Consider the following 22413-nt stretch of genomic DNA (forward strand, 5'->3'; position numbering starts at 1 on the left):
CAGCTTAGGGCCTCATCAAACCTAAATCTGGCCCTGCATAGTGTGCTCAGAATCTTTTTGGCTACATGACTTCCAACAATGTATATAAGTATTACAGTTATGTTGTCGCATTGCCACATGCCAATAAATATGGGGAACAATGAAACTTATGGAAATTTACAGAATTTTAAAGCATTGTACTCAAAATGTGTCTTATATCCTGAACTAATCCTGTTCACAGCACTTTTTAATGTAAAATCATTAGCTTTCATACAACTGTCAGTGCAGATTTAATAAATATCTACTCATTAGTAAAGTGATATAAACATCTATCTAGATACCAAGTAGATCTTAGGAGGAAAAATGCTATTATGCATCTCTCCTCTATACACATATAGCTTGATTTGCATAAAGCTACACTCAAATATTCCAGAGCCCTTTTTAATGGTTCTGAGGATATTGCCAGGACTATGAGAGAGAGAAAAATGGATCTTTGACTACAGTCATGAGGAGCATAACCACTAAGAGGCAAAAGTTCTGGCATTGATCCCTAAGAATGATGGTAGGTAGACATAAGCCTATTTCATTTCTATTTTTACTTTAAAGTGAACTGGATGTGGTGATCCTGTGTCTAAGTTTGTGATGACTGGATTTTAGCTGGATTTAAGAGGAGGGTCAGATTAATTCATTTATGAGGCAATTATCATGGGAAGCATCATGTAATTTTCAAGGCCAGCTAGCCTCACACTGATGGATGCTTTTTATTTCTGGTAAGGATGAGAAAACCCGAGGGCTTGGACTCCAAATAGCACAGAAGCTGATGGGCTTAGGTCTACCATTCCACCTTCAGCCTGACAATTAATTTGCAAATTTGTTACCTTCTAAACTAAACAACTTACCGTATCTCTGCCACTTAAATAGATACACACACAAATTTATTTGTATGCCACCTTTCCATAGTTCAAACTATGCTCAAGGCAGCTTACAACATGAAAAAATACATAATTACAAACCTAACAAAAGAACTTTATAAATAATAAATAAAACACTGAACATACAAATTAAATTGTTTCCACATAAATCATATTAAGTTCTAAAATAAAGATACGAAAATTATTATAAATAACAGCAACCCCCCAAAACACACACACACACACACACAATACTCTAGCCCTTAAGTATTTTCAGTAGCCTTAGCTTTTGTAGCTGGAGTCAGTCAAGGGCCTGCCCACCAAGGCCAGGTAGAAAAAGACTTGCAAGGCAAGGAGCAGGTCTTCCAGGATCCACAGCCAAAATAAGCAATTCTAGTCAATTCAGATATTGCGAAATTGAGCAGCTATAGAAAAACCAATACAAATGCCAGGTCTTATCAGGGAAGTTCTAGTAACATGCCCTCTGCTGTGCCCCCACACTCTCTTTTCTGTTGTTAACAAGTTGCTCTCAATATTTCTGCTGGAGGGCAAACATTGTTTCAAGACAGAACATACTAAAGAAACTTCCAAAACAAACCCCAAATATATATATATAACATAAACTGAAGATGGTTACAAGAAACAACAAGTAAGAGACAATCACCTACATATAATATCTATATCTATATCTATCCCTTGTCTTTTAGGCATGCTTGACACTACAATCCTGTGCATGTTTACAAAGAAGTAATTCCTCCTGTGTTCAATAGTAGTAATGAGATTTGCATACCACTTAAATGGGTGTACTTTGCTTTGCTGTCAAACTCCTAATGTATGGAAAACTATACCTGTCAACCTGCTATGCAAATCCCAGTAAAATTAATGGCTTGGTTTAATCCGATGGGATAGTCGCAGGAGTAAGTTCCTCTGAGTGAAGCCTGGTGACTCAGCTCCAAGAGTAAAAGTGAGTGAGAAAGGATAGGTTGCGTTAAAAATAAAAAAGTGAAATTGTCTACCTTACACTGAGTTTTACAGATGATGAGGGAGAACTTTCGTTCCTGGGCATGAGCAGCTTCAGTTGAAGACAAATGGAGAAAGAGAGAAAAATGTTGAAAATCTAGCCATTTTGATAAAGCTTTGGTGAGGAGAACCCAAGGATACAATCTGACAGAATTCTGTGTTAGATACTGCATGTATGCACAAGCAGCAGGGCCGGTTCAAGACATTCTGCTGCTTTCCTCTATTCCAGATACAGAAGCTGCCCAGACTGGTAGCTTCAGCACTGTTGAAGAAACAGCACCTTCCACTGCAGCAGAGCCCAGCAGGCTAGCTTAGAGAATGCAGGGAAAGCTGCATGGCACACCTAGCTCAGTCCATTCCTCACCCCTCAGCAGCCTTACTCTGTCTCATGGTAGGACTGGCCATGCATGGGTGGTGGTACGTAGCATACTGAAATGGCTTAAGTTTGAGGAGACAAGTATCTTTGTTTCCTCTCAAACGCTACATAGAATCATGCAAAATGCTGGTTATATTATTATTGTTTGCTTTGGTGTCTACAGCTGAATGGTGTCACGGGCAGAAAAAAGGAAACAGAGTTTTGGGATTTCATTATGACTGCCTTTTCCCTACTCCATTTACCCATGCGTTCCTATCCCTTCTTGTCCACTCAATTTAGGTTGCTGTAGGCACAGACTGCATCCTGTCAACTGTTTTTCAATAAGTACATTCCAGCAAGTCCTGTACTTCCAGGTACATGCATATTAAAAATCAGTAGCAGTAACGATGAATAGGATAGCTCCTGTGCACAGTCTATTTATTTTGTACATTGGACAAAGTGATTTTGGAATTACATAGTAATTTATGCTTACAATTTTCTACAAAAAAGCTTATTCAGGTAAGCTTAACTTTTGCTTCATCTTTCACTACTGTATGCAAGTTGAGAGACTGTAATGGGTCTCCTTTGGGTGACTAGCGGACAGCACAGGAGCATTGGTAGAAGATTTTTAAAATGTCAGCCTCAGGCATTTTCACCTTTGTAAATTTAATCATGTATATATTATTCAGAAGGGACAACTTGTTTTTATTGGTAAACTTAACACAGAGGATAATTGATTAACCTTGACAGTTTTAAATGCACATCTAATTGTGTTACTGTCTTTTGAAATTAAAAAAGTTGATGGAGTGGCTCACAACTCTCCAGTGGGAAGGATGACTGATGATCCCTTCTAGATTGCAAAAAGTTGTTCTCAGGCAGCTATTCTTGGTAAAATTAGGGAAACTTTTTACTGGTGCATGAAACCTACAGTGAGGGGGTTTACCCACTCTCCCAGAGCTGTGGCTTCAAAATAAAATTGCACACTTACACAAAGCCCATGCTGGCAACTCATGCTTTCTTGGAATCCTTGACAGAGTAAATTAGATTAGGTGATTTAAACAGCAGTAGACAACCATGCACCTAGCAGCATGTCATCAAAATATAAAGCTTAAGCGCATCTTAAAGTAACATAATGGCCAATTGCTCAAATACATGGTTGTGTGTTAAAAATGTCACCAAACTATTTTCTAGGTAGGAACATTGCTTCCGATGGTATACAAGACTTCTGGTGCAAACGCATATGTACATGTACTAGTTATTGCTTATTAAGTCCACTTATACAGTTGGAAGTGTAGATTCTGGCGAATTTCCTAGCTCAAAAACTTCATTTCACTTTTTAAAAATATGTCAACCCTATTTATGTTTACTTGGAAATGAGTTCACTTATGTTCAACAGGGCTTGTTCCTACATAAGTGAGCATATACAGACTTACCTGGGATCAATCCCACTGAAGTCAATGAAGCTTACTTCTGAGTAGACACAGAATTGTACTATTAGTCATCTAGTGCAATGACTAAGAGATTGAGCTATGAACCTAGAGGTCTATGGTTCAAACCTCTCATTTGTCATGAAATCACCAGATCCTCAGCCACTAACCCCACTGTGGAGATACCATTACTGACCTACAGACCTTACAAGGTTGGTTAAGAGTTACAAGAATCCATTGTGGACATGGTGGTCCACTGCAACAGTAACAATGAGTTTTGTGGCATCTATCAAATTTAAAGACTACTGAAGTTTTGGGGGCTGTGGCCCACTTTAACAGATACATGAAATGCTATCATTAGTTGTCAGAAGCATGTATAAGGGCCAAAAGGCCAGGAAATTGAAGAGATAAAAGAAGTTTGTGACATTACCAAGAGAATCTCAAAAGTATACAGAATCAGCAAGGTGATCATGCTTGGTGGCAGTAACTGGTGATGAGAGAATTTTTGTAACTTAGGTACGGCAATTAAACACCTGTCCTGGGAAACAAAATTCTTGAAATTGATCAATATCTAATGTGTATGGGAATTGCTTTGAACACTCAGAAGTGCTAATGATATGTTATGCATTATTATTATTACTACTACTGCTACTAACTACTTTGCCAAATCTGTACCCATTAATGTGTCAAAAGTGATGTATCAGTTAAATCAGGATCAGAATTATGATGGAGACAACTCAGGTAGCAATCTTGAACCCATGGCAAGGAGGATCAAAGGCCCTACTAAAAGGGCCCTTGCTTGTTGCTGGTGTGGACTGACTTCTAGTCACCTTTTCCCAGGGTGTTATAGACTGCACCACTTGGGGGAAACCCCTGACTCAGGCGACAGAGATGCAGTTAGACCATGATGTGCACTGGCACTACCAATGGACTGCCAAATTTGTTGCAGAAGGCAGCAACCAGATACCAGGCAGAGCAGAGAATGAGCAGTGGTGAGGTGTTCTGCCAGCCCTGCCATACTATAGCAGTTGCAGAACTAAATCATGCTATTCCACAAACCTCTTTTGTCAGCTGACAAAGAAAAATAATGAACCAGAAGTTGCCCCTGGCAATACTAGCAGTATAATACAATATTGCACACCTTAAAAAAAACGTTTGTGCAAGAGAAGAAATATTTGCAACAATGGAAGGGATTATGGAATTTCCTGTAACAGGAGTGCAGCACTTCCTGCAACAGAGGCCTGCTACAACATAATGAATTATTGTAGAAGTTTTCATCACATCAGAAGCCAATATGCTTGTCCAAGACCTGAAGCCAACCATCTAGAAACATGTGTCACATCAATGGTATATTGATCAAAGTAGCTGTCTGAAAGCAAAATATAGGAGATTGCATTTGCAATAAAATAAGCCATGCAACTAATTACTAGGGAAGAGAGTTTGTTTCTGACTTTTAACCAGCATCTTTGGCTCTTCCTCACTGACCAAATCATTTCATTTCTCTGATGAGAACATTTCACAAATTTGGACATGCCAAATTAAAACTGGTGTTCTGCTAAATTTCCAAAGGTGGTGGTAGAGGATTTACCCTGCCTTATGAAATCCACAAAACTTAGTAAATGGACATGAAATGTGTAAAAGCTAGTGCATCCTAATAGCTTCCCGTAAACGTATGACTGGCCACTATGGAAAGAGGATGTGGACTCAATAGAGCTTTTACAGATCAAAACAGGTTGTGCTTCTTTTGTACATGAGTGGGGAAGGGGAGTCTGGAGTTGCCACAGGCAAAAAGTAAAGGATAAAATCACATGCAAGCTGATGGCTCCAGATGACAAAAGCACTGAGACAAGCCAGGCAGGAAATTCTTAAACAGAAATAACAACTAAGTAATAACAAAGTAAAGAGATCAATGTCCTCATGCACCTTTGCCACTTCTGCTGCAGATTCCGCACTGCAAAGATCTTGCTGCCTCCCACCTGGGCAGGGCTCCAAGCCTGGCTGCTTCCCTGCAGAAGCCACCATGGGGTGGAGGAGGCAGCAGTGGCAGGATGTGTAGGCCCCACCCAGCCAACCCCCTTTTCCAGCTCAGCTATGCCAGCCCCCAGAGTCGTCCCACCCAGAGCTGGGTGATGGGTTTGCCTCCCACTGTTTACTTGCTTCAGGTAGCAAAATGTTTTGGGCCGGTCCTGGTAGACTGCATGCTCCACTTGCATAAGGCTTGTCAACATGGTGCCCTCCAGATGTTGTGGTCCCCAGCGCCCGTCATCTCTGACCATTGGCCATGTTAGCTTGGGCTGATGGGAACTGGAATCTAAAATACCTGGAAGGTGCCACATTGGATACCCCAGCTAGCAGAAGGGCAACATGCACATCTATTTATCAGGTACACTATGTGTTGATCTGAAAGGTTAAAGAGTGGGATATCAGGTCAACACACCTTTTCATGCTTATCAAAGAACATTTGATACTATTGAAAAGAACTCAGCAGTTAAGAATGCTTTTTCATCCAATTAACAACATGCCTTAGTTGAAAAACTGCTGCAGAGAATCAGAAGTATTGAAAGACATAGTTGCTTGACAAATGGGGATTTTCAAGATTACTCACTAGGCATCCACTGTTAACTGCTGACAGGATTGGCAGTGCTAATGCAGACATTAAGAAAAAAAAAACAAAAGGCTGACTTGCAAAGGTCATTATTAGCATATCATCAAAGGCTGTGTTTCCGACTATCCTTGTGACTGCAGTAGAACAGATTTAATCCCTCTAAAAGCAAGCTAAACCAATTATGTCAGAAAGTCTGTTTTATGTCAATTAGATGCAAAACAAAAATGGCTGCCGCAGATTAGACAGCTCATAAATGGAAGAACATACTAAGATACTAAAGGCAATCTCTGCAAAAACATAATGAGATACAATCTAACCTTAATATCAGCACAGCTATTCTATCCCATATGTAGGGTAAGGAGTTGCAATGTAGTATTGCAATGTAGTATGGCTGGGGGGTAGCATAAGTCTCATGCAGTCAACTGACACATAATTCTTAATGGAAATATTGTCAAATAGGCTTTATCATTTCAGCTCCCGTCTTTCTACTTTCCAACACTCGCCCTCTCATTTGAGACCTATCAAGATTTAAAAGTGTTCCTGTCCTTCCGGTTTCCCATTATCTAAATGCCAGAATTTATTGCTAGTTATGCACGAACAATCCGAAGATTTTGGGTCAGGGGAAAAAATGTGTAAAAAATAAAGAAGTAGAAAACAACTTTTCAGAGGTAGTCTGGCAGAAAGCTCAGTGGTACGCTATGCAGCAAAATATTTTTCTTGTCTTTCACTGAAGGCCCTTTCTTTTACTTCAGTATTAGCATTAGATAAGAATATAAAGTTGGAAATGCACAACCATTCCCTTCATCTATTTTTACAGTCCTTTCAAGGTGCTAAACATTTACCACCTTGCTAAATAACTGCACTTCTGACAAGTTTGTTTGTCTCTTGCCAATTTCTTCTCAGCAAAAGTTTTTGCAATAAAGGGTCTTACGAGACAATGATTAACTGCAAATCATGTTTTGAAAACATTTTAAGGGGTGTGAATGGCCATAAAAGCCCCTAGCTCTTTCCCCTAGAGCACAAAAGACTCCAAAGCAACACAGTATTATGGGGAGAAAGCTCATCTCCTTAGTATAGAAGAACCAGAAGGAGGTTTCACACCTGCATTTAACAAGCCATAGCTGTTAAGCACATATGCAAAATGTATTGCCATGTGTTACCATAGTAACATGCATAAGCATACAATTCTAAGAGGGAAAAGTGGTCACTTTTATGCTAATGTGGTATGATGAAGTAGAAAGCGGGTTGTCGGAATACACTTCATGGATCCGTTAAAGATCCGCGATTATTTGTTTATTTTAATGGTTATTAAGAACTACTTTTTGTATCCTTACACTTAAAAGTGAAAGTGAAAGTAAGAATGAAGAGTCATTTTGCCATTAGGATTACTCCGCCTTTAACTTGTAGTTCCAGTGGTGTTTCAAAGTTATCAATGAACGTTTATCCTGCTTCCCGCCTTTTTGGAGGGCAGCAACAGTGGTTCTATTGGTTAAAATATTGATCGTGATGTCATACCTGTTCCTAAATAAAAGGCTGAGGCTGAGGCTCCCCGCTTAGGCACGTTCTTTTACGTTTTTCCTTAGTTCTTTCAGTTAGGTCAAGTTTAGTTTAAGGGTTTTTTGGGAGCGGGCTGGACGGGCTGGATGGGTTTCTTTTATTTAGGTTTAGCCTGCGGAAGATCTTTCGGTGAGGTTTTAGTTAGGCTTTTAGGTTTAGCCTAGGGCTAGATTTGCGGAAGATTTATCGGTCTAGTTTTATTTAGTTTAGTATCGCGGAAGATTGGGCGCGCAGGGACTGAGAGCTTAGGGAAACTTAGCTTAGGGCAAGAAAACGAGCCTATGCGGGTTTGGCCAAAGCCACTAAAAGATAGATTCGGTGTCTGTCGTCATTTGGGGAAAAGGGCAAAGGTTTTAAGATTTTTTAATTTCAATCAAAACTTAGATAACATCCTTGGTTTGGTTTCCTTTATTATTAAATGATAGCGCAGGAGGTTACAAGTGGTTCCAGTTCAGATTCGAGGCATCCATTAGTTTTCGAGGCATCCATTTAGTTTTGAGGCATTCATTCACTCACGCACCTTAGGAGTCATTTTCCGTCTTACTCAGCTACCTTCAGATTGTGAGACTTGGCCGGCGCCCGTGCTCATAAGAACGCAGAACGCTGTCCGCTTTCCCCCCGCAACTGGTACCTCATGCGTGGGTAGCTTAGACTCACGCACGGGGAGCTCCAGCACCGAACCCCGGCAGGGGGTCACTCTGGTAATATGAGGTGGCCTATGTGTCAACTTTTTTATTAAAGATTTTCTTGATTTATGAAAGTGTGTGCAATGTCTCTCTCGTATTTTTTCCATGTAACATTTCTACAAATCAGTTTTGGTTGTTGAGACATTAGGGAGAGAAGGGGGAAAGAGGTGGGTGGGATGGGGGGATGTGTGAGGTGGGGTGACAATGTTTCTATTTTACTTAATATACAGTATGTAGGGTTTGGTGTCAGTGTTGTTTGTGTAGGTTCTCTGTTGTTTGCTTGTGCTTCTTTGGCGGTGAGAGAGGTCGGGATTGGTGTAGGGTGTGATTGTTCATTTGTGGTTGGCTGTGGTGATCTTTGGTTTCCTGTGTGAGTGGGGTGGGTGGGTGTTTTGGATCAGGTTAGCCATATTGATTTGTATGCTGTCGGTAGATTTTTGTCATTGTCTTGTTGGGTAGTGGGAGCTACTGTGTAGAGAAAAGAAGAGCAGCTGGACCTACAACAACACAAACATTTCACCTGGACACTTGAGATGGCATATTGTTAAGGACAGCCAATTTGGTGTCAACGGAGAAATGATGATACTCTCAGGCCCAGTTTACTCTTTCTAACTTTCAGGATAAAGTGGTAAAGGTTTCCTTGCAAAGGACCACTTCAGCCTGCAGGGGGAACATCACATATCTAATTGCTTCCCCACTAGAAAATTCCTTACACATGGAAAATAGTTTGTGGGTTAAGAAGGCTAGGCTGAACATTTCACCACAATATGATAGTTTTCTGTCTGCAAGGAAGTTATAAAATACTGTTGAACCTCACATATATTTACACATGACCCACAATTTTCTCATTCTCTTGAAAAGTTCACTGAAATTACACAATGCTGTCTTATATTTATCTAGTTCCCTAAAGCCTTTGGTCACTGAATAGATGCTTTCAAATGTGCATCATCTGTATTATATGATTGCAGCTAAGCTACCTAATGTGAAGCGAGACAGTCCATCAAAATTCACATTGCAAGGAGGCTGACAGTGATATGAAAGACAGAGACGCATATGCCACACCTCGGTTTTAGCTTCAAAACTGTAAAATGAAATTCTTTCCGAGACACACTCCATCACAATGTTGATTCACTAAGACGTCTGTGAACTGCCTTAGCAACAGGGCTTCCCATGCAAGAAGCTCTGATTCAAGGATCCCATTTGTCTTCCACTGCTCTTACCAATGTCATATAAATGTCACAACGATCCATTTCGCGTGGGTCAAAAGATCCAACCAAGTACCAGAAAAAGGTTGTTTACATGAGCCACAATCCCTCTAATAAACATGTACAGTTATGAACAATAAAAATTCAGTGCAGAACACCTTAGATCGAATCCAACAATGAACAGTGATTTTCACAATGTTAAACCACGAAACAGTAACAGTTGGCTTGTACCATCAGTTAATTTGATTAATGTGCAGGACGGAGAGTAGTTTCATTTATGTTTACTCTGGTAAGAGAACAAAGGTATGTCTATTCAGCTTACAAATTAACGACACAGACAAAAACTGTTTAAGAACATACACACAGTTGAAGACTTTTCACAAATCACATTTTGTCTCGTTTTAAGTGGGCGCCAACCAGATTAATTAGGTACATAGAATCTCCTCCCATCTTATTCCAAAGCATGTCTACTGCAAAGCAGGAACAACTGGGTTAAACAGGAAATATTTCCTAGTACTTGGACTTAATATTATAGCCAAAATACCAGTGAATTAATGGCATGTCCTGCAGAATGTTATGCATATTTACTTTGAAGTAAGTATCACTGTCTTCAGTGGGACTTCCTCCTAGGTTGGCGTGCCTAACACTGTAATTCTGGCCTACAATTCTAAGCACTGTAATTATATATTTACAGATGACCCTGTAGCAAAACAACAAAATGTTACAGTGTGGAATGCTGCTCCATTTCACCCCAGCCTGTTTTAAATTCTCTTCCTCTTTCTTTCTGCTCCCAAAGCTACCAATCCATGCTACCTGAGCATGCTCTGCCCTCACTGGCTGTTTAGAGATATATATTTTTTCCATCGAGGGTGGGTGGAATGGACACACGGCTGCCAACAAGGAGCTCAAGGCAGTGTAGGTGGTTCACTTCCTTCAACTATATCCTTCCAACAACCCTGTCTTATAGGCTGAGCTGAGAGAAATGAGTGGCTCAAGGTCATTCTGTGAACTTGATAGCTAAATGGAGATTTAAACTTGGGGGCTTCCTAATCCCACTCTGATGCTGTAGCCACCATACCACACTTGCTCTCTACTAAAAAGGAAGTAACGAGACCCACTGAATTCAGTGTGAATTTTTATGAGTAAACGTGTAGGATTGTGCCGTAAAGTACAAAGTTAAGCAAATGGAGGTACATCTGACTCTGTGCCCAGTTAATCTAGGGGAGCCCATATCTTGTAGCAAGCTTTGCTTTCCAGCTCCCAACATACTGAATTATAATACTGTCATTGTAATGTACTGCTATGTTGTTGTGGCATTACAGTTAAATCAAGCTGTCTCATGCAATAAAATACAAAGTGGGAAATCTGATAAACAGCTTCCCCAAAAGGTCAAAGTTAATGGGTTTTTACTCAGAAGAATAACACTGAGCAAAAAAGATGTTTTCGCCATTAGTTATCTGGCAAACTACAGAAACAATGCACCAACTCAGCCATGCTATTTTAGGAAAAGGACATAGGAGACTCCTAAACCTTCTTTTGCCCTTGGTATAAAATATATCAGACATTGGATAAAAACAAATGAACAGAGCAATCTTACCAAGGACACCTAATTGAACACATAGTTCTCAAGCAAATCATAGTAATATGATTTTTCCCTTTAGAAAAGAGTGATTTTGTTCTGATTTATATGAGAGAACTATACTCCGCAAGTGGTGAAGGTATTTGTCTTACCTCTGTCACTGAAGTCATCCACGAGAATGATTTCTGCTATTAGGCTATTTGGAGTCCTGTTGATAATGCTGTGTATGGTTCGCAAGAGTGAAGTCCAACCTTCATTATGAAATGGGATGATTATGCTAGTATTTGGAAGCTTCTCCAAGTATACCTTGTGCTTACAGCTGAGGACAGGAAAGAAAAAAGACCATGTAAGAATATGATAAAGACAGGCTTGGCACCTTTCAAATGTTATTTCTTATAAAGAAATCGGGAGAGCATCAATCTGTCTGCCTTGGCCATCGATATCGTGGCATACACTTCATACTGGAAATCAGATCAAGTCTTTTGCTATAATTGACAGATGACATTTTAAGAGAAATGCCCTCTTTTAAAGGAAAGCTTTGTATTTCACACAGTAAATGAAACCCCCCCCCACTCAATTCTATGCATGCTTACTGGAAAGTATGTCCTGTTGAGTTCAATAGGGAATTACTCCCAAGTAAGTGTGAATAAGAATGCAGCCATAAACCCAGTGTTCCTTATTTCTGATATTCACCTCTATCATTTCAGATAAATCTATTGACCCCAGTACTTCCCAGCTGCCCATAACCTAGCAATCACTGTACTAATCCATTCCTTGGTTATTTTTGGGTATTTGTATCCTATTCTTACATAAAGGACTGGACTATCGGCCATTTTAAAACAGATATAAAATACAAAGTAAAGAGATACCAAATAAAATATATGGCCAGTTCAACAATCAGTTTTGGAATCTAATTAACCAGTGAGAAATGGAACTCTGTGATTTTAGTATGGTCCACAATATGCCACTACTTTGGTCATTCTTAATTATCAGAATTATTCAGCAGGAAGGAAGAGGTCTAGAACACATTTTTTCCAGGATTTCATGAATCAAAGCCAACATCTACTGTTTGTCTTCAAATATCTCCTTTAGTTTCTCTTTTAGTTCATTCATATTCAAAAGCATAGAGAGAGCTAATGCAACTCTAGCAATGCAGCTAAACGCTCAGGATAATCAGCACCATTAAATGTAAAGTGTAACTGCAAATATGCCTCTGGAGAGAAAAGCTTCTATCAGCAGGCAAATGCAAGTGAACATTCAAATGGAAATGGAAAGACATAAAGGTATTTCATGAACTTCTTAATTAGATACCAACTGCATTTATATAATGCCAGCTACGAAATTACACACTTAAAAGTTCATCATTTTACAAAAAATGACATACAAAGACTTCAGTAGTGCATCAACTATGAAACTAAGCAATGATCAAAGAGTGGCTATTCATTATTTGTAATGGGCTACAAAATTAATCACAGTACAGGTCAGCTGGTCAAACACTGACATTCAGTAGATTGCTATGGACTGCTGGACAGTTTCTCCTGAAATTTCAAAAGATCTCAGAAGCCCACTCTGCAATAACTCAGTGAAGGGCTTTTCTTGTGGCTGCCTCTCTTCTGTGGAATAGCATTCCTGTTGAGATACAACAGGTATCCACCATCTGCACTTTCTGAAAGACATTTTTGTCCCAACAGCTTTCCCAGCTGGATAAATGGGTTTTTATCCCAATTATCTACACTGTGCACTTTCAGTTCTGTTTTTAATTTATTTTCTGTTCTTGCGTTTTTAACTATCTCCAGTGTACAGCATTAATAAGAATAAGAATTCAATAGCCGCACAACAACTGATTTACTTTTAGTAACCTATGTTAATGTAGAGAAAGAAAGAAAATGGTACTCATTCATTGTTTATGCCTAACTTGCAGCCAGGAAATTTAGCTGCATCTGATGAATATCTTGCAGTTAAGCTGCCTCAGCATATTGTGTTCCAAAATGATCAGGCACCAGTAACATCATGGAAATACCTGTGGGACAAATTAGACCAAGGTCCAATAGACTCCCACCATTACTTGGTCCCAATACTACTGTCCGGGCCAGTTTTCAATACTACTCTCCAAGCCAATGAAACCAGAATATAATCTCTTTGAGATTTTGGAGGCCTAGTAAGAATTTGAAGGCAACTGATAGTGTGGTGAAACTGTGTCTTCCATTTGAGCTTTGAAGGAATTCATCCAATTTCTGTGGGAATCCATGGCCTGATTTGACAAATTCCATGCCACACAAGCAAACTTCTTAAGCACACATTTAATTCTGATACACCCAACTGTACAACAGTTAATACAATGGGCAGGATTAAATAGTGTATTCAAAGACTAAATCTAGGGACTACATTTTCCTTCAGCCCCTTCTGTGAACTGATTCTGACTTGGATAAAGAAAAAAGTTAATAGGAAGGGAAAGCAGAAAAACTGGGGAGATACTTACTAGTCAGTCAAAAACAAAGGCAGTCATAGTCCTGAAACTATTGCTACATAAACTGACTGTGTTTGAAATACAGTACCTTGAAAAAAGAAGGGTTCATGGTTGAACTGACAACCACAGATTAAATAGCTGACAATACATTTTGAATCCAGTTCATGCCACAGCATGGGTGACTGCAAACTTTCCTGTTTAATCAACTTTATCAAAGCATCTGTTGTTAGATCGCTAGAATCTGCAAGCACAAAGGTTAGAGTTAGGCTGCTAACCTTGAGCTTCCCTCAGTACTTGCTTCCAGTCCCGGCTATACAGGAAAAACAACTGGTTTACATTCTCATTGCAACAGCTTGATAATATGAGAAAGTAGAGGAACAGGAAGGTTTTTCTTTTAACTGTCTGCAAAAAGGTACAGTACTAAGCTGATTATCAATAGAAAGCTAGACCATAATTGGTATTAAAAATATCTCATGACATACAGGTCTATCAAATTTAAAAAATAATTAATATAAAAATAATAAAAGACCATTTAGTAAGGATGAGAAAAACAAATATTAGCAACGAAGCTTGTGAAAAATTGTCAGTTTTGATCTTTCATTCCATGGAGTATGGCACATCAGTCAAAAGGTATCAGATAACTGGCAGCTCATACATTTTATGAATTTAAGCTGACTTCTCTCTATAGAAAAGGTGTTATATTTATTCTGTGTGAATAAAGAAAAATATTATGCAGATCCAAATATATATTTCTTTTTTAAAAACCCTCAGTAATTATGGAAAACCCCACACTAATTAAGGAGATAAAAATAGATAGGATTTTTATTCTGATGATCACTTTTAATATTTATCAACCAAATGCAACATTCTGCTATTAAGAGACAAATAATGTTAATGTCTAGCTGGATGAGGAATTGTACATGGAGTCCGTCATCCAATAACACAGGGCCTGTTTGATATGTTAAACAGCACCAACTACTGTTTGGGTTGGAAAGCTGGTTTGTGTTATTATATTTTTATCTTGCCTTTCCTGCAAGGAGCTCTGGACAGGCCTTATGAGGAACGGCTTAGGGAGCTAGGTATGTTTAGCCTGGAGAAGAGAAGGTTAAGGGGTGATATGATAGCCATGTTCAAATATATAAAAGGATGTAATATAGAGGAGGGAGAAAGGTTGTTTTCTGCTGCTCCAGAGAAGCGGACATGGAGCAATGGATTCAAACTACAAGAAAGAAGATTCCACCTAAACATTAGGAAGAACTTCCTGACAGTGAGAGCTGTTCAACAGTGGAATTTGCTACCAAGGGGTGTGGTGGAGTCTCCTTCTTTGGAGGTCTTTAAGCAGAGGCTTGACAGCCATCTGTCAGGAATGCTTTGATGGTGTTTCCTGCTTGGCAGGGGGTTGGACTGGATGACCCTTGTGGTCTCTTCCAACTCTATGAGTCTATGATTCTACATGGTTCTCCTCCTTTACCCTCACAATGACCTTGTGAAGATCAGGCTAAGAGATAGTGATGGACCCAAGGTTTACCACATGAGCTTCATGGTCAAGTAGGGATGTGAATCCAAGTAAATCCCAATCGTAGTCTAACACATTAACCACTATACTGCACTGGTTTAGTCCACATTGCTCTTACCTGTCTCACCAGGTTCACAATATATAACCAGAGCAGATCTAGCAACTAAGTGTGGAAAAGTTTGCAATGCGATTCAAATGTAAGAAGAGCACAAAAATACTCCTGCTGGCTCACACCAAAAGACCACCTAGTCTATGTGTTGCTTCTCACAGTGGCCAAAAAAGATGTCCCCAGGAAGACCACAAGCAAGGCATTACAGCAATAGCTCTTTGTTGTTTCCCAAGCAGCTGGCACTCATGATCATACTGTTTCTTCTGAACTTCAATGTGTTGCATACAGCCACAATGACTAGCGGTCAGGGATAAATGGATTCTCAATGAATTCATGTAATCCCCTTATAAAGCCATTTAAGCTAGTGACCATCACCAATTCTTGTCACCAATTCAAGGCTTACTTTCTCACACAGTGCATAGTTTGTTCTGAATCTCTTGATAAAACAGTATCATTAGATTATCCCAAGTTATAGTATTTGGGGGGGGGACTCTATCCCCTTTCTCCATGCTGTGCATAACTTTATAAACCACTTATTCACACACCCTTTCCCTACTGTCTTTTTTTCCACCTCAACTAAAACAATGGACATTATTCTGTGCCCCTATCATCTGCCCTCACCCTGATTTCTGTGTGCCATCACATGCAGCAGAGTCCTTGCAAACGAAAATCTTTTCACTTGCTACTATTTCCCCTTCTTTAGATAATGGGAGAAAACCATGCAGACATTGCAGAAGGTGTGGCTAAGTTCAGGAGTCAGTAATATTATGAACAATGCTACCTGAACAAACACAGGGATTGCTTAGTGAGGTTGAAATTTTGTAGATCAAATCATGTTAGCTAGTAAGCCTTAGGGCTGGGCAATATCAGCTTTTCTACATCATGGTATATCACCAGCCAAACATTGTGGTCTGGCGATATACCACGATGTTGGAAAAACAAGCTGCAGTAGCCTCAGCCTGCGAGGCACCGGGTGAAATTGCCGCAGCTTGTTTGTATGGCTCAGCTGGGGCGTAGGAGGGCTCCCAATCCCCATCTGAGCCGTCTGTGGTGCTCCCCCTGCTCGTGGATGAGTGGGGAGAGCATCGGGACTTCTTTGTGTGGCTGTCCTTGGGATCAGGAGGGATTCTGATCCCCAGCAGAACCATCCCTGGTGCTCCCCTGCTCGTGGTTGAGTGGGGTGGGGGTGAGCATTGGGGCTCCTTTGGTGTGCTCTGCTGGGGATCAGGAGCCCTCCCCACCCCCAGCAGAGCCATCCACGGTGCTTGCCTTGCTTGCGCAGGAGCCAGCGCCAGGCTGGGAGATCCTTTAACTGCTCAGCTGAGGGGAGTAGCAACCACACACGCCTCAGCTGAGCAGTTTAAAGATGCAGAGGGAGGAACAAGTTGTATCGGTGCCTTGTTGATGCAGCTTTTTTCTCCCTCTGCGCAGTACGAAGGCAGAGTGGGATGGCGGTTTCACTTAGTGATATATCGCTGGTGAAACTGCCACTGCTCCTCAGTCCCTCTGCTAGCAATGCTCACTGGAGGAAGTGGCTCACAGAGTGACTCAGGAGTTGTGGCGGTTTCACCAGTGATCCACTGTTGAGTGAAGCTGACATTGCGGTCTGCTCCTCATACTGGGTCCTGGGTGATATATCGCCCAGCCCTAGTCAGCCTAGGATTGTTCCCCCCCCCCCAACAGTTTATCAAAAACACCATATTAACCTTCAGGCACAGACCAACTTTAATGTATTTCAACTTTACAGGTAAAACTTTGAGAAAGTTACTATGAGTGATTTCAATAGAAAGAGTTAGTATTAAATTCATAACTTTTCCTTTGCTGCAGTGGTTGTTATTGCTTCTAGTACGATAAACATGTGATTAATATTTTTTTTTCCATGTGGGAGATCATTCTACCTCATGCAAGAAATGAGAAATTTTTAGGGCTATTGAGCGCTGCAAGTTTCCACAGTGAATGAAGAAGGTCATTTAGTATGGGCATCGCCAACTGTTATACATCTGAAAATATTCAGAGTTTCCACTGGACCTTTAAATTCCCCACTTATGCTCAATAGATAAGTAGGCTGCTATTTAATGTAAGATGTAAAAATAATGCCTGGTCAAGCAGCTAAAGGATTCTGCGCATACACTCTATACTTCATTGGGCAGCAAAATAGCATCCTGACTTAGCCAAGGAACAGCCAGGCTTGAATTAACTAAACTTTGCTCAACAACACAATTAAATGCTTTCTGACACAACTCTTGAGAAAACAAGTCACATGAGTTGGAATTCTTAACTATGCAATCATTAGGAAGTTGTATATCCACTAAATGGGCTCAAGGCAAACATTAGAAAGCACTACAACTGTCGGTGTAGAGTAGCACCAGGATTTAGTAGGCTACGTGATACATCCTTCTTTTGAAACAAATGTACAATTACATAAGTTTTGTGAGCACTTTGCCCTAGTGTCCTCATTAAGTAGTAGCTATCAACCAGCTTGTTTTCTTCTAAAGCAAATTCTGAGTGCACTGAAGCCCAATGGCAATTTAAACAAAACCCCATCAGCATCCCCCCCCCCAATCACATCAGATGCTTTTCCTCCTGGGTCTTTGCCCTTGCAAATGTCTGCAAACCTGAAAGGTGGGGGAAGTATGGAAGGGGATAACTGGCAGAGAGAGGATGAAGCATCAATCCATTTCTCTGCTCAAAATGCCCCTTCCTACATCACTGTCCCTTCCATTGCTCTTTCTTCTAAAAAAGTGGTTCTGGAGATGCTTTTATAAAAATGTTATGGTGAGTACATGTGCCCTGAATTGTACCAGCTTCATTTCTATCCCCTTTATCACCACATATCCAGACATTACATGTTGCTGGATGTGTTTCACTTCCCGCTATTCTATAAATAAATACAATCAGATCTAGTCATCTAAACTATTCCTATACTATGAAGCATTCTTTAGTTTTCAAAAACATAAACCCCTTAAGAGATGAAAAGTGGGTTTTGCAATACCTGTTCCCTTTAACAACCCCCTTCCTTTTTTCCATCATGGAATCCAAGGTGGCATATATGTGGCTCTCAGGTAGGAACTTTGAAATCTTTACTGCAGGTTTTCCTGTTCACTAAAAATAATAATGCCAGAAATGGCCTTAGAGCCAGGCACCCTATAGATACATGTGGTTGTCACAGTGTACACTGACCTGCCTAGGGCTATGGCAATAACACCCCTGTTCCACGTATCTTCCAAAATCTGGAATATGGGGTTGGGGGCGCTAGGAGGAGAAGTCGTGGCAGGCAGCAAGTGGAAGTATCATCACCACTTTTTTTTCCAAAAAGCTATTCACTTTGCAACCTGACCATGTGCACACTTTTAAAGATGTGTCATTGTTTCTATTGACTGCCCGTAAGTCACTCTGGGAGGCTTGCTGCATAAAGAGCAGGGTAATTGATACATAAATAACATACATTATGGCAACAATGATTTCTCAAGTTATTCCTCACAATGGCAGTGCAAAGCCATGCTGATGCTCTGACCCTAGAGTGGCCCCCATTCCAATAGTTCTTTGGGTTGCATTCTGAACAGGTAGCACTTAACAAGTTCTGCAGCAACCACTTATATAGCTCAGGATGCAAAAGCCAGTTAAAATAGCTTCTGTGGAACAACTGTGCTTTAGGATGTGAAATGTGTTTCCTGTACCTTTACATTTCCCTACAACGTATTACTATTAAAAGAGAAAATGGTTTGTGTTCAAAATATCAACCTAAATAGAAATTTAATCATTACCACTGTAACTTCAGTGTAAATAACGTCCCTTTCTGATGTGCAGTTTCAAAATGACAACCTTTAGCAGCCCTTTGTACAAAAGTCTGCAGGAGAACATTTTGAAACAGCCTGAGCTTTTTAAATTATGAGAAAGGAGGGGAATGTTGGCACCATTTCAGTCAGTTTATAGAAAAAGCCAATTCATAAAAGCTGCAATTTGTTTGACCCCATGGTTATAGCAATAATATTTTATGCACATTACGGGAGTCCGGTGGCAGAACCTTGGCCAGCCACCAGATTTTATGCCTTCTAGACATATCAACAGGCTTGTAAACTGCTGTTCCTGATGGATGTCACAGAAGAAGTGAAATGCAGTGCAGGTTGTCTGCAGAAGCAAGAAAAAGATAGAGAGAGAGAAGACTGTGCAGGAGCTCAAAGATGATAAAAGCAGACACCCCCCTTTCTCACTTAAAAAAAAATCTTACAAAAGAGCATGCCACACAAAGTCAGAACAAAAGGGAAAAGTGCAAGTTTCAGTTTTCCACTGAGTTTTCCATTCTTAGTGGAGAATTAAAAAAGAAAAGAAAAAATAACTGACCTTTTCTCTCTCTTTATCAAGGGGACTACAATACCTACCTGACATCAAACTAGTGACGAGCATGCAACCGAAAAATACCAGCCTAAAACGTTTTCAAGCAAAGATTTACATAGTAATTGTCTCAGTGTGTCAAAGTATTCAATTTACAGCGGCTAGCTTCAGTCATACTGCATTTCTGTTCCAATCTAGACTTGTCAGCTGAACTCGATAAAGCAGTGATAACCAGTAATTTCCACAACCATTTGACAGGTCTGTAAAATTAGCTTGGAGGTGGGGACAGGAGGGAAAGGAAAATAATTTCCAGCGACGATGGCGGCTCAAAACTTCAGAGTTTTCAGCGGGGATAAACATTACTGAATACATCTGTATCAGGCAGGAAGTTGAAATGTGAATATAAAGCCTAAATGTCACTGGTTGCGCCAGAGAAACTGGACTGAACTGGTTCTTTGATCAGTTTCAAATGCCACAACTTAGGCTGCAATCCTATATACAATTACCTGGGAATAAATTTCATTAATCTCAGTGCAGCTTACTTCCAAGTAGGCATACACAGAATTGAAGTGAATTGGTTAGTGGATCATGGGTTAGTGATCTACACCAGGGATCGGGATTCTGTGCCCCTCCCCCCTGAAATTGTCAGACTCTGACTATCATCAGCTTCAACCAGCATTGCCAATGGTCAGAGATGATGGGAGCTGTATCCAGCATCAAGTTTAGAAGGTTCATATTTCAGAAAGTTATTTCAGTAACCCTAGGGACAAATTGTGGTTACTGGTACTGGCTTATGCTAATGAACCTACTCAGATAAACCACAGCTATCTCTACCTGCAGTTCAAGTCAGATGTTCAGACATAACACTAGGAATAGTTGAAAAGGGAAGCAACTGCTTCCAATCCCTTCCTCATAGGTCAATCAATGAGGTAGCTTGGTTGTAACACCAAACCACTGTAATATCTATTACATGAATGGACCTGGCTGGTCACTTGAGTGATGTGCTCCATCCTCTGCTTGATTCGTTTCCTTTCTTCCTGAATTTACTTTACTTTGCCATTTAAGATTGTGGTTTCCAATCCCATTTTGCAAAACAACCACAAAGCCCATTCGGACAAACCCATCAAACTATAGTTTGCCTCAAACCAGGAAAACTTGTCCACCTTTTCCATCCACATATGAGGGATGGGGTATGGAAGTGGAGAGAATATCTGAGCCTGAAGGATGGTTATGTTATAGCTAAACTGTGGATTGATGTTTTATCAGAACCACACAAACATGTGCAATGATCCTAAAGAAAATTTCTAGATGCTATGTAGTTAACCGACTATTACATAAATTGTGAATTGGATCTTCACCAGAGCCCTCAAAAGAACTTCTGTGCAACTATACACAATCCATTCATAAGTTAATAAAACCATCACATGATTATTCCCATTTCACTGTTAGCTGCTGGAAACAAAGGGGATAATCAAGATGAAATATTCAAATCACCAGGCTGTAATATTATAATTGCTAACATTGCTGGTATGACATGGCTGTATAAAACAGCCTTTTGGCAACAAGTAGATGTTAAATATGTTGCTTTGGGAATTTCTAACATACACATATAGCATACTGCAGCGTACACATACTATAAACCAGGGGTAGGCAACCTAAGGCCCGTGGGCTGGATGCGGCCCAATTGCCTTCTCAATACGGCCCACGGATGGTCTGGGAATCAGCGCGTTTTTACATGAGTAGAATGTGTCCTTTTATTTAAAATGCATCTCTGGGTTATTTGTGGGGTCTGCCTGGTGATTTTACATGAGTAGAATGTGTGCTTTTATTTAAAATGCATCTCTAGGTTATTTGTGGGGCATAGGAATTCATTCCCCCCCCCCCAAAAAAAATAGTCCGGCCCAACACATGGTCTGAGGGACGGTGGACCAGCCCATGGCTGAAAAAGGTTGCTGACCCCTGCTATAAGCCCATCATTCCAAGCTAGCAGGACCAGTGGTCAGGGGTGATAGGAGCTCCAGTTCAACAACAGCTGGGGACTCAAGTTTGAGAAGCACTGCTATAAACATTTAAAGCAGGGGTAGCCAATGTTATGCACTTCAGATATTAATGGACTTCAACTCCTAACCATCCCAGTCAGCATTCCAGTGTTACAACATATGGAGAGCACCACATTGGCTATGCCTGATTTACAGCAAATATATTAATGATAAATTCATTCACTCTTCCACACTGAATGCCACACCAATATGAAATAAAACCCTCATTGCTTATTCACATAAACTAAGAAAAGAAATAAAAAGATATGCTAAGGCTACTTTCTATAGTTCAAGTAGCAAATGTGTGGATGCACAAAAAATGAAATTATCTTTTTAAAAAAGAAAAAAACCATGATAAAGGCAGAAAGGCAACACAACGAGGTTCAGCAGTGTTAAGAGTTGGGTTACCAGCTCCATTCATTTTTTAGAGCCTGGTAGTAACATGGGAACTATTCATGAAATTATTGTGGTAAGCTGAATGCGTGAAGGCAGGGAGTGAAACTTCGGGCATTTAATTGGCTCTTCTGCCCAGAGCCTATACATGAGCAAATTGTATGTGTGAATTACAGAGGTTCTGTCCATGCAATCTACAACCCCACGAAAAGCTGGACTCCTTATCAGGCCAA

At 40.2% G+C, this 22413-nt stretch overlaps 1 protein-coding gene across 3 annotated transcripts in view; it reads right to left on the reverse strand.

The window, feature by feature from the left end:
- Positions 1–22413, reverse strand: part of GALNTL6 (polypeptide N-acetylgalactosaminyltransferase like 6) — a 460100-nt gene that overhangs the window by 256749 nt on the left and 180938 nt on the right. For all 3 annotated transcript variants that reach the window (XM_033159707.1, XM_033159705.1, XM_033159704.1), the window contains exon 5: positions 11477–11643. In XM_033159707.1, coding sequence (XP_033015598.1) covers positions 11477–11643 — 167 coding nt within the window. The remainder of the gene's footprint in view (positions 1–11476; positions 11644–22413) is intronic.

This window comes from Lacerta agilis, chromosome 9 (assembly GCF_009819535.1).
Source record: "Lacerta agilis isolate rLacAgi1 chromosome 9, rLacAgi1.pri, whole genome shotgun sequence".
In the NCBI taxonomy this organism is placed as follows: domain Eukaryota; kingdom Metazoa; phylum Chordata; class Lepidosauria; order Squamata; family Lacertidae; genus Lacerta; species Lacerta agilis.